We start from the raw sequence: 18,588 nt of genomic DNA on the forward strand, positions 1-18,588 counted from the left end.
TAAAGGTCACCATGCCCAATGCCAAGCATTGCCTTAAGGGGAATACAGCCCCCCAGCATTGGGCTGTGGAGCAGTGGAACTGCGTTCTCTCTTTGGGAAGAGTTGAAGAGTCGTGGTGTTTGTGATCCAGAACTAATCATCCAACATCAGCATCTGACCTCACTAATGCTCTTGGGGTTGAATGCAATCAAATCCTCACAGCACTGTTCCAGAGCCTTCCCAGAAGGGAAGAGGCTTTTACTGCAGCAAAGGGGGAACAAACTCCTTATAAATATCTTTGATTTTAGAAGAAACATGGAATGGTCTACAAACCTTTGGACACATAAACGCTCCTTAAATGCTCCATGTTAAAAAACGCTGGAAAGAACAATGAGCTATAATGCTAAGAGGTAGTTGGTGAGCACGAAGTGAGCCCCATGTTAATGATATCACTGTTACATGTTAGGGAATGTAGAAATAATCTGAATTGTTTTGTATGATTTTAGTCAAATCACATCAATGATACTTTATACATACAAGAAATATTTGAAAGATTTGAACAAAGGCAGGTATCTGTTCAACTATTATTAATGGACGGTCCGGACATTATTTTCATAGTCTAGCAAACACTGCGTATATACCAAACAGAAGAGATGCCTCAAAAACGCACTTGCTTCATAAAAATGAACTAGAAACCAATCTAATTACATGTTAACTATTACAATCGATATACAATTATAGATTCTGGTGAAGAAGCTGTAGTTGATGTTCCACTAACAGCTATCAGTTTATATTTCCAATGTTTGGACTTCTGGTTAATTGGCAGGAGAACAGAGTGAAATAATCTTCACAACTGTATGACTGTAAATGTTGATTTATAACCACTGGAGGTTTTCCGACAGTATATGTTTGGATGTCTACCAAAAAAACCTTCCATAGGCAGCTGTCACTGGGTAAGGTTTTTGCAGAAGACGTCTGAATGCGTCATTCAGACGTCTGAATGCGTCATCTTAAAACGCTGTTGGTGCTTCATCAGCAGGCATTTTGATGAAGGTGGCTGCTTTAAGAATGGAGAAGGCCAGATCAGTTGGAAGTATCAGAATGAATGCTGCCTGCTGCTTCTGCAGGAGAGGTCACTGAGGAAGGAGTAGCTGCTTCATGCCATCCACCATTACCCTACAGAGACAGAGAGAAAGATAGAAAAAGAGAGACAGAGAGAGAGAGAGAGATTACCGTAAGGGTGTGATACACCATATATATATATATATATATATATATGTATATATATGCAAGTAAATTGAAACAAGAAAATTTGTTTTAATGATACAACATATGTATCACTATATTTTAACATGGACACAAAGCACCAGTAGTGCCACATGTATAAACAGCCATTTTTATTTATCATTTCACCAACTGTATTGCACTAAATCCATTTAAACAGGGCTAATTGCCCTCTATTCGTAAAGAAGCATGCAGCTGGTCAAGGATCTTTAGGTACTGATCATATCCATGATATGCTCAGAAAACCATATTGTTTATTACAATAACAACATTTTTACTATAATGATATTAAAGATCACGAGTATCAGAGCAATCGATTTATTTTACCTAAACATCACGATTGATTCAGAATAAGCATCACTACCGATTAATGCGCTGAGGATCAGCATATTTTGGTCATATGAGTCACGCCCTGTTAAAACATATCACAGCAATACAGGCTGAACAGGTCAATGTGCTTACAAAATATCATGTGTAAATGCAAAAATGTTAAATGTATCCACATCTTTAACATGAGAAAACCATATCACAAAATTCCTTTTTTATGAAGAGAACTAGCAAAAAATGAGGTAATTGACAGAAACTCTTTCTTCGTGAGTTTATGCAGTTTAGTTGACTTTATAAAGTCTAACACTTGAGAACAATCATCAAGTACTACATCTAAAATATCTAAAATAAAAGAAATAAATCTTAAATTAATTGGCTGATATTACTGGTTATTGAAATTTTAAGCCCCTTAAAAATCTGTATCAGTATCAGCCACAAAATGTTTATATCAATCAAGCCCACATACACACACATACACACACACACACACACACACACACACACACATTTATGTATATATGTATATACATATTATATATATATATATACACACACAACAGATCCTCTTTGACCTAAATAAGGCAGCAGAGTGAGAGTGTGTGTGAGACACTCACTACTCTTTGAAGCTGTTAGAAGATGGCACTTCGCCTCCGTGCCCTCGGGCCAGACGGCTTTGCTCGACTAAACCCAAAACGACACCTTACTACGCAAATGCCTCCAACCCATCCCGCCCACTTTCACACATCACTCTGTTGGGTACCCAGTTCCTTTTTTATCGCTGATGAAATGCAGGCTGATTTGATTCCCTCACAGTGGGCCCTCACTAAGAATCTATATACTGCTTTCTGTTGCTTTGACTAGCGGGCACACAGTTGGTTCTATTGTTGTCTTAACAGAGCTCAATGTGTTGTTGCTCATGAAAACAAACAACTGGCTAGTGGGGTTCCATAGGGCTCTATCCTTGGACCCATGCTTTTCTTATTATATATCAATGAAAAAAAATTTATGCATATGATACTGCCAAATATTCATGTGCTTCCTCTGTAACACAAGCCATGGAAATTTTAGGAAAGAAGATTTTACACAGGAAGCTTTGATACTGTAACAGAAATCTTTACTTAGCATGAAACTAGTGTTGAATGAAGGGAAGACAAAATGTATGTTGCTCTTGATCTCATGGAATTGATAGTTTTAATGCAAACAGTAAATGCTTTGAATGGCAGAGTTGGGAATATGGATGTATGGCAAGCTATCTTTTAGGACACATTTAGGCATTAATAAAAATACTAAGACTTACACTAAAACCTTGTCTTTTTTAAAAAAAATTGAAAAAACTAGCAATTTTATCAAAATTGAATTATGGTGAAGTAATCTATATGAATGCAGCTCCATCGATACTGAAACTACTTGATCCATCACAGCACACTTTACAAATGCAGGTGAAAAAAGGTGATGGACCTAAAACCCACTATGAGTCGTTTACATTACTTTAAAATAACCTGATAGAGGAGAGTTTTGTGTTTTCTATGTGCTCTATTGTGTAGATGTTTTAAACTGTTTTATTGCTTTAATTCTTTTGAAATGAAATACACCTAGCAACACCATAGAAACCACCAGAGATACCAGTTAGCAACACTAACAACAACCTGGGATACCATGGCAACCACCTAGCAACACCCTAGCAACCACCAGAGATACCACAGCAATCGATATGTGACACCCTAGCAACCACTCAGAATATTATAGCAATCAGCTAACAATACCCTAGCAACCATAGCAGCACCCTGAAACACCATAGCAACCTTCAGGCAAACCCCTAGCCAATACCACAGCAGCCACACCTAGAAACCACCTGGAATAATATACGAACCTCTTAGCAACCACCTAACATACCATAGCAACTGCTTGGAAAAATCTTAGCAACCCCATATGATAACATAGCAATTGGCTAGCCACACACTGGCAACCACCATAATCACTACACCAACCACCTAAGAACACCCTAGCAACCGCCTTGGATTCCTTAGCAACTGCTTAGCAACATCAAACAACCACAGAGCAATACCCTAGCAGTCTTGCTACCACCTAACAACCACATAATAGCATAATACCATAGCAACCAGGTGTTTTAAACTTATTCTCAGATGTTAATTAAAATATTGTTTCATCTCCATATTACTATATATTTGTATTTTATTGTATATGTTACAGGGTCCCACTGTAACCCTACAGTCAACCCACCACACACATAACTAAATTATATATATATATATATATATATATATATATATATATATTTATAGTTTTATTTTATTCAGATTTAGACTTAATATCTAAATCCTGAGATTTTTCCACTGTGATTTAAATGGTTTGTTCTGTTTTTAGACTTGAGGTGATAACAGTTAACTCTTTGCTGCAGGACGTTATATGAAGAGCTGAATCAATGAATGTGCACGTATATGTAATTTAGGCACTACCTTGCTTTTCCTCAGAGAGATAGCAGACTGTGGTCAATTTTTCACCACAACTGCTTTACGAGGACACGCTATCTGGAAGGCATTTTCCCTTTCCTCGATGCAGCCACCTCAACAGATAAATGAATCTGTAACGCTGCGACTTCAGATTGACTCCATTATAAAGTGTGTCTTATCGGCCCTCATCTGGGACGACGCTACTCACATCTGTACAAAGCTGCAGGCAATTCCAGTTTCATATTTCATTAAAGTGATAAGGAAATGGACTGCAAATTTGCTCAGTGAGAGAGTGAGAGAATGGTGGTGAGGGTGTAGTTTGGGCGGTCAGGAGTTGCTCTTCGAGCAGCCCAATGAGAAAGGAGATATTCGCCAGAGAAAGCCCGGCATGTCGCTGCCTTATTAGATGCGTTTCAGAAAATGGAAATGAAATGTGTTTGCTTTCTCCCCTTTGCAAATGGCTGTATGTGCGTGTGCGTGAGAGAGATGGAATATTAATACAAAACCCCACATTTATCTTCCTTTTTTTTCCACAGGACTGCTGTCAACTCTCCCCAGCTTAATCTGTGCTGTCGTCTTTGCGCAGGCTCGTGGAAAGAGGCAGTTTGATCATACTGGCGACTTCCTGAACGGCTTTGGGAGGCCTGCTAGAACGAGATTATCCCAGTTCCTTTTCCAGGCCACTTTCAGAATGGTTTAAATGTGTAAGTGTGTGTGTGTGTATGAGGGTTAATATGGAAGTTGCTAAAAAACAACATTCCTCTTTAAACTTACCATCACTGACACCATCAGAGTTTCTTTGAAAATTATTTCCCAATGTGGGAAATAAGGCTGGGCATTTCAGTCAAAGGTGAATGTGAATTTGTAAGGCATTATTGTAGGGGACCCAAACTCAAATTACCTGGGGGCCACTAGCCAGCCAATCTTCAAGTGGGGCAGCTGAAAAAGTGCTGGGAAAAAAAGTGTATGAATTTTAACTACATAACTTATATAACTATATGCAAAAGTTTAGTGGGCTAGTGGGCCGCTGTGCGAAAGGCTAAACCAACCAGGCCACCGCACACCGGACATAGCAGAGTTTTACAGAATGCTAGCAGGGAAAGCCAATAAATGCTAGGTTCAAGTTCGTTTTTACACTGCATCTACTTGCATACATTTAATGAAATAAAGCGTTCAGCAGCACTCATCTTGCTTGGCATCAGTTTACTACCTCTACACAGACTGGCTGTTTTAAGCTGAAAGATACAAGCTAATAAAGGCTTGGAGAGTAATGTTAGCTGAGGTAACTTACCATTAGCATTTGTCTGTTTATCTAAAAGACTGACTGCCTTTCTCTGTGTAAACTGCTAGCCACATGTGATCTACTACAGCTTTCTGTGTTCCCCATATGGCTTTAATTTAATCTAGCTAGGGTAAAATGCTATGAGAGTAATTCAACAGTGTGAGCCAAAGCTGAGTGTCTGTGGCAGTGCATGAAACTCCATTAAAAGCAATGGTTTTGAATTTTTGGATGTTGTGCGACGCGACATGGTGCGTCCAGTGTGTGGTGGCTATCATTACCACAAGAGACCAGCTGTTTTGTTGAAAATTCTTTATTTCTTCTAACATCTCTCTAACTTTCACTCTAACAACCTGGACTAACTCAGACTGCAGCTAACTACACGAGAGTGAGTGATTACTGAAAGAAGCCGGACTAAGCCTTTCAGCTAAGTGGCCCCCGTTAGCGTGTTTTACACTCTGAAATTTATACATAGAAGGCCAGCCAATCTAAAGTCTTTAAGATGACAGACACATGTTACCTTAGCTAATGTTACCAGCAAAATCACTGAACTTATTTCACCTCATACTTTTATATGGAAAACAGCAAGTTTGTGTAGAGCCAGTTAGCTGATACCAATTTAAAAAAAATCACTAAATGAACTTCAGCTTGATGTGTTGGCACTCTTCCGTGATGCTTCCTATGAGCTATAGCTACACATTGTACTATCTGCTGTGCGACACAGAGCTTCTCATTCCGCGTACAGTAGCCTTCAGATAGCTGCAATATGTTTTCTAGGCTTCCTTCATGGGACTAAACAGATCAGAACCTCTTACCAAACTGTAAGGTGTAGGCTCTGGTGCAGTATAGTGTTCAGCTATCTCATGGTTCTTATATATGTGAATGCTGGTGTAGAATTACAGCCCTGTAGAATGTTTTGGTGTGAAAAATCTTTTTTGAATACATCACTGAAGTTTTATTTTGTCTTGAGTTTGTTGATGGTTCCACCACACCTCCACTTTCAAACACACTGAGAGCACATATTACGGTCACATCAAGGCACCTTTTGCACAGATCCTGCGCTCATATGCACATCTGGCCCTCTGTTGTCTTTGAATTGGACCATAGCTGAGCCAAGAACTTTTGTCACATGATAAATTTAATCCTCAGGTTCCAATTCTAGTCATATTTTTGACCAAAACTACAAGTATACTTATTTTAGGTAGGGCAGTATAATACTAGTTAAAATGAAATCTAATAGGTGCCATTTAGCATTATGCAAATGAAATCATGTTAACTGGTTCTCACCTATTTTTTCATAGATTGTTAGCCATGGTAGCATTTTTTCAGCTATGGTACTACACAAGAAAATTTCTGCTCTTGCCACTTACATTCAAACTGTGAGGACTATAGAGAGGATGACCCCGCAGAGCTTCGCTGTAGTCCGCCGCCTGACCAATGCCATGTATGTTTTCCCCCTGCAGAGACAGAGAAAGACAGAGTAAGCAGAAGATACCAGTCACATATTTCCCTTCACAGTCACAAGCACTCAGCCATTTAATTTCTAAAATCTGTTTGGAAAATTAAATGTCAAATGACTCGAGACATGAAATGTATTCACTTTAAAGTACCTTTAAGGTCATGATTTAAAACACACACACAAAAATCTATGTAAAAATATATTTCTGTATTATTTTTATGCCCAGGAAACCACTAAAAATGGCACAGAAGCGTCCCTAAACCTAAACACACACACACATTAAGAATGCGAAGACTTATAAATATGCATGATTATGCAAATTGTAAGCAACCACCCTTCCCCCGACTACCCTGCATGCTGTCTCTATGTTTCAGAGTGAACAGTAGTGATGCATGACTCTGGGTTTTCTGGAGTTGACTCTGACTCTCGACTCCTGCCACTGTAATCGATTAATTTTAACCAAAACAGCATCAGAACCACAGATACATGGATACAACAAAAATTAAAACATCCTAAATGTAGCTGACCCACTACACTGAGTTAAACAAAAACCTTTGGCTGGGTGATACACTATTTTCACTGTGCATTAGTATGAACAAACTCATTTCAATTCTACTGGATTTGCTGCAGATGGAAGCTGGCCTAAATCATTACAACACACTTATAAAAAGTAAGAGATGATTTAAAGGAAACAAATACAGACAAAAAAAAAGCTTATAGAGCAGCCATGCAGAAGGACAATAGTAGTGCAGAGCGACTGAGGTGGTCTAAAAGACAAAACGCCAGAGCACGTACTGAGGAAATCACTCATATAGTGACAATTAATATTGTTATATATCGCTTAACAACTTTCTAAAATAGTGTTTTCACACCAGAAAGGTTGAAGTGTTTTCTACATCATTCTGTGAAAAATACACGTGCTGTGCTTATAAGCACACAGCTAATTGCACACATATACAAAGTTGTTTTGGCACCCCTGGCCAAAAGACACATTTTGTTGACTTTCTAGTGCAAAACAAGCCTAGAAATCAATAATCACCCAAATCTTTTCATTAATCACCACAGCACAGCAGGTTTTGTCTCATAAGCTGTATGACTTTCCAGCTGGCATTTAGTGTAATATTTGGGTGTACAAGCCATAGTTTGATGATCTATGCAGTGCACTATACAGGGAGCAGTGAGCCATTTGAGATTCAGCCAAAAATGGATGACCACAGCATTCAGCTACACAGTGAAGTTTGGTTCATTTTTATAGCTCGCAGTGAGTCATACTGTGTCTTATAAAACAGATAATTTTGGTCCTAAAATCTGACCGACTGAGCCGCTTTCGAAGCCATTGCAAAATCCACGATATATGCACACCCATGACCACCTCACAATAACTCAACTCTGTATTACTGTGCCACAGCACGAAAAACCCTTGTGGTGTTAATGGAATATTCTCTGACTCTCATGCTGCTTGGATCGACCACTGAGTATGTTAACAAAGTAAGAACACATTTTTTGTTTGAACTGAAGGGCTGGAGATGTTTTTAACTAGGACTAGGCTGATCAGCTAGCTAACAGGAAATGTCACTTGAATGAATGACACATTTCAAATGTTTGTCTATCAGTCAGAAATCGTGTGAAACCCAGGCTGATTCCCAAATGGCTCCATATTTCCTAAATAGTGTGCTAGCTATGAAAGTTTAAAAATCCCAGCCTCTACAGCCAAGTAGTGCATCATTTATCAAGTATGGATGCGAGTCCCAAATGACTACTTCTTAACTATATTTTGCACTGTTTGGGCGCAGGATCCAGTACTTAAATTCCTACGTAGTGCACTGTGTAGGGAGCGGGGAGTCATTTGAGATTCAGCCCTTTTGAAACTCTGCTAGTAAAACAGATCAGATTTTGATAGGCCTAGTTTTTTGTCTGTGTGTTACCTGTGGCTGTCCAGTGTTGCTGAGCTGCATGCGCTGGTAGGAGCCTCCATTCAAGGTGGGCATGCTCATGAACATGTCTCCTGAACTTGGCAAGCTAAAAGATCCTGATGAAGCTTGGAGAGAAGAAGAGCAGATGGTAGAGAATTACTCAGTTTTTACTTAAATCTCCATGCAAACAATCATGACAACACATACTTGCACTCGGCCCACAGTGTGCTGAAGCGCTTAGTGCAGAAAAAGTGCCTATCCTCTGTAGAATCACCAAATACAGAGTTTCAAACTGCCTCTGGAAGCAACATCAGCACAAAAACTGTGCGTTCCGAGCTTCATGAAATGGGTTTCCATGGCTGACCAGCTGGACACAACCCTAACATAACTATGCTCAATGCCAAGTGTCAGCCAGGGCTGTGTAAAGCACGCCATACCAATGGAGTCTGGACCAGTGTTCTCTAGAGATGAATCAGGTTTCACATCTGGCAGTCTGAAGGACGAATCTGGGTTTGGTGGATTTTAGGAGAACGCTACTGGAATGCTTAGTGCCAACAGTAAAGTTTGGTGGAGGAGGGATAATGGTCTGGGGCTGTTTTTTAGGGTTTGGGCTCCTTAGTTCCAGTGAAGGATAATGTTAATGCTACACTTGTATACTTCCAACTTTATGGCAACAGTTTGGGGAAGACCCTTTCCCGGTTCCAAGATGACTGTACCACTGTGCACAAAGTGAGGTCCATAAAGACATGATTTCGATTACAAAGAGCCTTGACCTCAACCCCACAGAACACCCTTGGGATGAATGGGAATGTTGAAAGCCACCTTGCATGTGGCAATATTTGTATTTTGACTCCTTTAGACCTTATCATTCAGAGGATCCAGTTATATTTGGAGGGAAAATCTATGTGGGATAAAATGTTTATTATTCTTTGGGTCCGTCTGCTGTACCAGTATGCTTTGGTCTATGATGATTGGGTTTAGGTTTGTAATTTGCTGTGTTTCTTTTCCCTTATCTTTGTACATCCCAGCTGTCTGATTTATACTTGGTTATGTCATTGGCTGAACATGCCTGTCGAGAGTGGCGTATGCTTTATGGTGAAGGGTGCTGAAGTGTTGGCTATGTTTGTGTGAATCCAGCTTTCTGGTTGATTGCTATTGTTTTGTATCATTATAAGGTGGTAGCATTGGAATGGGTAGGGTGATGACTATACAGCTGCCAGGAATAGGCTATACACTGAAAAAATGACATTGCACATTTGAAAATTGTATCAAAAACATACTATGCTTATAACGGTTAGCTAATAAGATAAATTAAGATTGAATAAGCAGTGTTAACTAATAGCTTAACTGGCTGTAAAAACACTGAAGAAGAAGAAGCAGGTAGTATTTACATTTATTCAGTTACATGTACTCAAGTAACATTTTGATGGATTTGTACTTTTCTGAGAATTTTCAAATGCCAAAACTATTTCAAATGATAACAATGGAAGGTGTGGTACCTGTGAACATGCTAGTTAACAAATTGTTTTTGCTTTCTGTGGTATCCAGCTGAAATTCTTCATCTTTCAACTGGAAACCTGTGGGGAAAAAAAACATTTTGAAAAAAAATATGTATGTACACACATATATATAGGTGAAGATGGGGTGTCAGGGGGCTTTTGTACCATGGTTGGGTGTAGCTGGTGAACTGCTGTCCTGGCTGTTTTGCACAGCAGCGGCTACGGCTTGAGCAGCTGTTACGGCTGTCTTAGCCGCGTACAGGTTAGCCTCTTCCTGGAATTTACTGATGTTCTTCTTGTAGCGAATGCGTTTGTTCCCAAACCAGTTAGAAACCTGAAAAAGAGACACAGTGAGAAGTCATAATTTGATGTATCAGTAAGTTAAACCTATAACACATGACAAATATAGGCACATGTTGCTGGTTCAAAAGAATACGTCTAGGACTGCACAGCCATTAGATACAAGTTATTCTTTTTTCAGTGTCAGGAAGAAAAGTGGAAAACATTTAACAGAAAATTACACAGAAGATTCAACAACTAAATATTTAATCAAATTTAAAAGAAGTATTGTGTCCACACTTTGACCTGCTTTAAGTTTTTCAAAGAAATCTACAGGGATGTTTTTCCACACTTCCAAAGTTCAGTCTTATAAGTTGGTTGCATTTTCTGCTTTTCCCAATCAAAGTAAACCCAAACACATTCATTGACCCTGAAGTCTGGGCTCTGGGGTGGTTAGTCCATTGTTCTGAGAACACCAGCATCTTCTTGGTACTGATGGTGTTGCCTGATGTATTAAAATTCAAGTTTGCATTCATGATGCCATCAATACACTTGCACTCATCCTCATCCAGGGTTGACTGATGGTGGTAGATTGTTCAAAGAGTCTTTTGTTGCCTTGGTTGTGTAAATAGTGCTTTCTGTTCCTTCCAAAAATCTCAAATTTAGGCTTGACAGTCAATAAAAACTTACTGAGATGTTGCTTTCAGCTGCAGGGATATTTTTCCACACCTCCAAAGTTTAGCCTTACAAGTTGGTTGCACTTTCTGCTTTGCCCAATCCAACCAATCCCAAACACATTCAGTGATGTTGCGGTCTGGACTCTGTTGTAGTCAGTCTATTGTTCTAAGAATAGGAGCAGATCCTTTGTGTTGAGTTGTCTTCTCAGAGTGGAAGGATGGACAGAAACACCTGTGGTTTTTTCAGAACTGAGGCAAGAGTTGAGTTTGATTTTCTCCTCTCACTCAAAGATGTTAGCTTACTGTTTATCTGATGGGAACAGTTTTGGTGGACTACCAGGTCTTGTATGTTTGTTAGGAGTCCCAAATTCTTTGTTTCTTTTAATCATTTTTTTTTAACTCCAGTTTTTGAAACCTTTAGTTATTTTCCTTTGACTTCCCCTTTTCTAATGAAAGTGGATTATCTCCTATTTAATCTCCTCAGAAATCTGTCCTTGAGCTATTTTAGACACACAGGAGGAAGAATTGTGTAAGGCAGCTGAGGTGAGTTTGGGTAGTTGCTTGTGTAAATGTTAGTGTCTCTCTGAAGAAAACAATGCCAGTAACTCCCTTGGGAACCTTCTGTTGGGAGGACACAGCTGTAGCTGGTTTTAAGATTGGAAGGACAGAAAGTTAAAGTGACACTAGAGTGCACAAAAGTAAAGAGTGAACAAATTAAATATGGATAGATTTGAAATTGTACTTGGTGTTGTGTAATTTTCTGTTTACTGTTTTTTTTTCTGACACTGAAAATTGAATAACGTACTTAATATTCACAATGGTTATATTAATACAGTAAAGCAGACGCTTTTAGTATTAAGAGTTTCAGAAAAGTGTGGCTGGTGTGGAATTTTCCTTGTGTGTGCGTAGACAGACAGGTTTGTTATGGTTTGAGACTTCAGCTGGAGGTCCACGTCAAACTTTGTACAGCACAAAAATGTCTGAATAGCACAAAATATCTCAGCTTTCACAGTATTAGAAAAATAGAAAAATAGAAACAGCTATGACATCAAGTGTGTCAGATATCTATGCCTACATTTCTGTACATCTTGGCAAATGCATGAATCCTGTCATATTTGTAAGCACACTGCAGCTGAATGGCAACAGACAACATGGAGGACGGATGTTTGGTGACGTACCTGTGACACAGTGATGGTGCTTCCCATCCCCTGAGGGCAAAAGAGAAGGGGCTTTTTACACTATAAACCGCCTCTACGTCCTCGCACACCCGTATACCCAGCACAACACAACATCTCAGAAGCCAAACAAAAGATGCCCCCCATATATTTGTCATGCTTACTGTCTGTCTCCATATCGCTTTGCCCTTTCAAGATTCATTAAAATATGTGGGCCGGATTAAGGTTGGCATTTGGTGGCAAAGCAGTTTGTATCTGAATCAGTTTCTCTAGCTGCACCTTCACAGTGTCACAGTCCTTGCACAGACCTCTGACATAATATTATACACAATGTCATCTTCCCTGCAATTGTAACTGTAACTGCTCCCTTAAAAGTAAAGGAACCAAACTGGGTTGATAGAATCAATACCACAGAAGTAGTCTTGCGGGGCCAGACATGATCTCGTAACAAACACACATATCCAGGGACAACCTGTTATACCTTTGGTGCTGGATTGCGGCGAAATCTGCCGCAAACAAGAGTACGTCCCCTCTAAAACCCATCACCGGATTCCTCTAATCTGTGCTTTAGAGGAAAGTCCAGAATACAAGACCAGAGGCTCTGAGTGGATGAATGGGAGTAAGCTGTTCTTTTGTAGACGTAGATAGCAATATAACAAACTGACTGTCCTATAGTTTATGTTCAATAATATACCACACGTATATTTTAAATGAGACACAACATGTCTTATACAAAAAAAAACCCATAAAATAAATATAATATAATATAATAACAATAAATGACAATCTAAACAACTCATGGTTTTCCAAGATTTAACTTAACTAACCAAAGTGGGCTTACTCATGTCGAATCAGCATGACTGACAGCAATTTCCATTGTTTTGTACCAGGAAAATAAGCTGAAGCAGAACAAAGTAGCACACTTTTGCCAGCAAACATCCAAACTGCAGTGATTTTCCGTTAATTTCATTTTATTTCACAATCTTCGAGCAATAAAAGGTCTGTTCACGTTATACAACAGCATGTAGAAGACAGTAACCCAGAAAAGGATTTCTAACAGTGATTAGCTACAGTAGCAGTAACACTCGTTTAAGTATAAACAGGACTAAATGGCTATGGGTTGTAGCTATCAGTATTTCAGTGAACTTTAATAACAGTGATAAGTAATGATATCCTTAAAACTAACTTTTGTAAAGTACTAGCCTTAATTATTGTGCTATGACCTTACTTGTCATTACTGAAGAGAAGTGTTGTAACACTCCACTAACATCAGGTTGGGTTAAAATTGGCCAGGCTGGGCATTACGCTTTTTTTTTCCAATGCCAAACAGAAGAGGACAGCCATCTCTCTTTATGTTAGAGAATGTCTGATAACACAAGCCAAACAAGCCAGCTAGCTAGCATGTTACTGTCATTAGCTAATTGAACAGTTTTTCTCTCGCAAGAGGTAATGTTTATTTCCTGCAATGTGTTCTCAGCACAGGTGGCATGATCTGAATACTTAAATGGAGTTTTTGGGGGGACTTTTCAGTAATGATAACATACATTACATCCATGAGCTAACAACAGGCACAATGTTCAACAGACAATGTCGATGACTGTAACGTCGCCCCCTACTATGAGCTCCGTCTTCACGAGGCGTTGGATTGGTTAAAAAAAATGTCCATTTCCTAAAAATGCTTGTCCTCAGATATACTTGTTGAGATCACATCTGGCCCGCAAGACTATCACTGAAGAACCTCTTTTGGTTACCTAAAGCATTATTTCCCAAAAACAACCAGCCTCCCAACTGGTCCACACTTTTCCCTGTCTTTATTTTTTCCCTTTTAATGTTTTGTTTTGCCTTTATAAAGTAAAGGCAAAACAAAGCACATTGAATTGCCTTTGAGTATGATATGTGCTATATAAATAAACTTGTCTATGTTTCAGAAGTTAGGACTGAGCAAAAATATGGACCTTCTGAGTACTGGCAAACAGGGCGCTGTATCTGGGTAATGATGAGACACGAACACTTGAGGCTGCAGCAGAATGATCTGTGATGAATGAATTTCATGTTGATTATACCGAATATTCACCTATACTAAAAGATTCAAATTATTTATATTGGTGTTAGTTTTATGAATACAGGTAAGTTAATGTCAAGCAGTTTATATGAACATTTCATCCAATTTCCTGAGATGGTCAACTTGGGAAAAAAAAAACTACCCAGTGAAAAGTATAGTATAAAAAGCTGCCACCAAATTTTGTCATCCAGACATTTTTTATTGTCACAAAGATACACAAAGATTTGTTTTTAATCGTATTCTCTGTTGCGTATAAGTGAGCATGTGAAATTCAAATGGTCAAAAAAAAACACTATGGTCTTTTTAGTAGTTATGGAATTCCAGCCTTTCTAGTGTTAACAAGCCATTTTTGACACTCAGATGTGTAAGTGTGAAGAGCATTTTTTAAGCTTAAACAACCTCCACATAATGTAAAGGTTCTATTTTCCTTGAACCATATATCCTTTTTAAGAGTGAAGATTCCTAAATGGTTCATGGCTTAGAAATACATTTTGAGAGGTTGAAACGTCCACAGAAAAGTTCTTTGGGGAACCAAAGGCGGTTCTTCTACAGCATCACTCTAAAAACCCTTTTTGGCACCTTTTTTAACAGTGTAGAATCTCAGCTTAAAAGCTTACGAGACTTGGCTTTAGCAGGGCAGATGTTAAACATGTTGACTCACCTGTGAGACAGTGATGCTGCACTTTTTGGCCAGCTCCTCTTTGGCCTCTTCAGTGGGATAGGGGTTACTGAGGTGGGAATAGAAATACTCGTTCAAGATCTCTGTTGCCTGCTTGCTGAAATTGCGCCTTTTTCTTCTGGGGAAGTTAAGAAAAAGACAAACAGAGAACATCTCACACATTAAGGCACACTTAATGTATCAAACAAGTTCTACTTAACTGATTAATACTGAGGAAAAAAGCAGCTATTTCTGCTTTTATAATCTACTTTTCATGTCATTGTGATTCCTCAATTCTGTCATCACCTTTACTTCAATATATAAAGAACCAAGTCAAAAATGAGTAGATTTTTAATTGTCAGGAATTGCTATTTTGAGCAAGAAAACAAATGAATATTCACACTGTTACTCTGATTAAACAAATCAATAACAAGTCATTCTGAATTGGAGTGCAGACTAATTCAGAAACTCTCACAGTGCATAAAGACAAAGACAGCATGGTGCTTCCTTTACATAGTGATAGGAAACATGCTAGCACATAGAAAGCTCAACTTCCATGAGCTGATACATTTTGCTATGCTCAATGCGGACATTAGGGATGTGCTTTCTGACTAATTTTGATGTTCAGGTATCTGTAATCGTTAATAAACTTCAGTCGAAATTAATGTAGGGCTGTAGGCTTACTTTTCAGTATTTTTCTGAATTTCGGTATAATTCTGTGGTTGAGCTGTAAACAAAGTCATTCAGAGTGGTTTGATTTGAAATGATTCATTGTAGAAAAACTTATTGACTCACATTACATTACGGTGGTGGTGACAGGAACCAGGGGTCATTAAGTCTACAACACAAATATAGACATTTTATATGTCATCCAAAACTACCAGTGAACCCACATGTGTCTTCTGAGTTGTTATATGTAATGTTGATGGTAAAATAGTGGAAAATCTGGAAAAAACGTTTTTGCTGTACAATGCCCTCTCTGCCATGAATGGATTTAAGAAAATATATTTAAGCCTTAAAATATAAGCCTTATAAAACACTGTAGCAGACAGGTAACGTATTCATAATCATTTTCATGTAATAGCTTTCTGTGGGGGAGCTTTGAGAGATGCCTGGTTCCTGTCACCTCCACTGTGAACAATTCTGACTCGGGAATTTTCTCTAGAACTGAGCATTTCATTTCACACCACTCTGAACTCTGTTTACATCCTAATAATTATTTTATGCAGAAATATTGAAAGATTAATCAAATTCCCCTTTAGGGCACTTGTGTTTCCTATCAGCAAAGAATAATATAACACACTTACTAATACACTTTGAGCAAACCTGATGTTTTTTTTCAGCCACAAAACAATGTAAAACAATGAACTGAACTTTTATCTCTGTGTTCCTGCAATGAAACATAACAAATACATAACCACCCACGTACATTCCTAGTAGATAATCAGGTGTCTTAACTATTCCTCAGATTTTAATGAGTTAAAGAGACAAAGCCTAAGTCTCTGAATGCCTCACTGATCAGACACAAAGACAGAGTTAAATAGGAAATCATCTATCAGTATATCAAGTTAAAAATATCTGTCTTTCTAACATCAAGCCACAGATATGCTTAACTAGCTTTAAACTCTGCTAACAACCTGAAAACAATATCAAAAATGGGAAAAATACCACTAAAGTCAGGAAACAGTGATGAAGTCTGAACTCAGCTGACCCTAATACACTCTCTCTCCTTCTTACTCACTAATCAGTGACGTTCCCAGTGAGAGTCTACTGCTCTCTGTGTGTCCTGCTATGCAGTCCTTCAAGCAAATGAATCACTGGTGAGCAGGTTTCTGCCTAATTTACTCTGGGCTTAAAGAAATGTACATGCTCAGCCGACTGCAACTCTGCGCTTTGTGAGAGATTTTTTCCCCAATGAACTTCAGGCTGTCTTGATAATGTTAAATGTGGCAGTAATGTAGTGGCTTGCTGAAACACTCATCCTGCCCCCTCACTTGGTAAAGATGTGAAAAAAGCTTGTTTTTGGGTAGTCTATTATCTTGATCTCAAGTAAAATTAAAAACTCTTTTTTAAAATCTTTCAGTGAGGTAAAATGTTTTACAAAAACAGTAGAGAACACAACAACCCCTAAAAACATGCTGCTTTTAAAAACATGAGCCACTTCATTCAGTACTTTGTGCACCTTCTTTTTTGCAAAGATTAATCAGTTGTTTTCAGCCTCTTACTTATTGTATCTTGGTGAATTTAGTACACCTGGGTTTTCAGAACTATTTTTTTTTACATCAGATGACTAATTTATGTATTTGCTGAACTCAGCCATGTATATTTAGCAAGCAAAGGTCTGAGGAAACCAAGAAAATTGTTTCAAACAATGAAACATTGCATGGAATTCTTCAGTCTGCCCAGATAAACAGATTTACACATCATTTTCTCCGGGAAGGTTTTACGCTGGATGTTAGAACAGTGCTATGAGGAGCTGATTGCATTCAGCCACAAGAGCATTACTGAGGTCAGGTACTGATGTTGGATGATTAGTTCTGCCACTCCAGCTCATCCCAAAGGTACTGAATGGAGTTCCATCACTCCAGGGGAGACAGTTCCACTGCTCCATGGCCTATTGCTATCCTTCTAGCCAAGACATAGCATTGACCATGGTGACGTTACGCTCATATGTGGCTATTCCAGAGCATTCCATTCTATTGGCAATGCTTTTCTAAGGTGATTATACAAGCTGCGTGTGCACAACTGAATGCCTATATAAGCAATGAGTGCACTTTAACTTTATGCTGGATTCACTAATTAGAATTTGTAAGGCTGATAAAGATGTGCTGTTCACTGCTTTTGATAATGTTTACCAAGGTTCACAAACCTACCTGGCATCAAGGAAGCGGGAGCGTAGGATCATGACAGCTTCGCAAGTGCTCTGCTTCAACTGCATCTGGATAGAACTGAACTTCCGGTGTATGATGCCCACCATGCACTCAATCTCTTTGGGCGAGATGGGTCGAGTGCGAGACTGCTCCCTCAACAAGTTCATCACATGGGTTGTGAACTCATTACAAGCCTGCCAATCACAAAAACCTCTTACAAATAGTTATACTTATATTGTTAAAAAAACTGTAAACTGTCAGTAAATTCCTGGCAGCAGGGTTGCCAGGTAGTTACTGCACTTAATATATATGGCCCTTTTCCATGTATATGCTTATACATATTATAATATGAAAGAGTTAAAACAGCAGTTAAATTGCATCTTACATATATTGCCTCTCTAATTTAAAACTCCCTTTTAAAGCATCAAAAAACAATAAAAGAACAAATTGTGTCATTTCAGTTCATTTACTCTATCGAAAGCTAGCAGGCTACCAGGCTCTTCTAATAACACTAACAGGCTTTTACTTAAAGTATTTACTAAAGGATTCACTTAAAAAATGCATTATACAAAGTAACAATATGTTACTTGCATGTGCTCCAAAAGAATTTAAGCTTAAACTCTATAATGTTAAACTCAATGTGGGGAAGTGAATGT

At 38.5% G+C, this 18,588-nt stretch overlaps 1 protein-coding gene across 2 annotated transcripts in view; it reads right to left on the reverse strand.

Moving 5' to 3' along the window:
* Positions 1-214: 214 nt before the first annotated feature.
* pbx3a (pre-B-cell leukemia homeobox 3a) overlaps positions 215-18,588 on the reverse strand; it is a 59,601-nt gene continuing 41,227 nt past the window's right edge. Inside the window, exons 4-11 of one of the 2 annotated variants that reach the window (XM_036579974.1) lie at positions 17,936-18,126; positions 15,066-15,201; positions 12,346-12,375; positions 10,377-10,545; positions 10,212-10,289; positions 8,725-8,837; positions 6,711-6,797; positions 215-1,155 (exon numbers count right to left, since the gene is read on the reverse strand). In XM_036579974.1, the coding sequence (XP_036435867.1) occupies positions 1,063-1,155; positions 6,711-6,797; positions 8,725-8,837; positions 10,212-10,289; positions 10,377-10,545; positions 12,346-12,375; positions 15,066-15,201; positions 17,936-18,126 (897 nt within the window). In that variant the 3' untranslated portion in view covers positions 215-1,062. The remainder of the gene's footprint in view (positions 1,156-6,710; positions 6,798-8,724; positions 8,838-10,211; positions 10,290-10,376; positions 10,546-12,345; positions 12,376-15,065; positions 15,202-17,935; positions 18,127-18,588) is intronic. The other variant, XM_036579975.1, reaches the window with a different exon arrangement.

The sequence above is a fragment of the Colossoma macropomum genome, unplaced genomic scaffold, assembly GCF_904425465.1.
Source record: "Colossoma macropomum unplaced genomic scaffold, Colossoma_macropomum, whole genome shotgun sequence".
In the NCBI taxonomy this organism is placed as follows: Eukaryota; Metazoa; Chordata; class Actinopteri; order Characiformes; family Serrasalmidae; genus Colossoma; species Colossoma macropomum.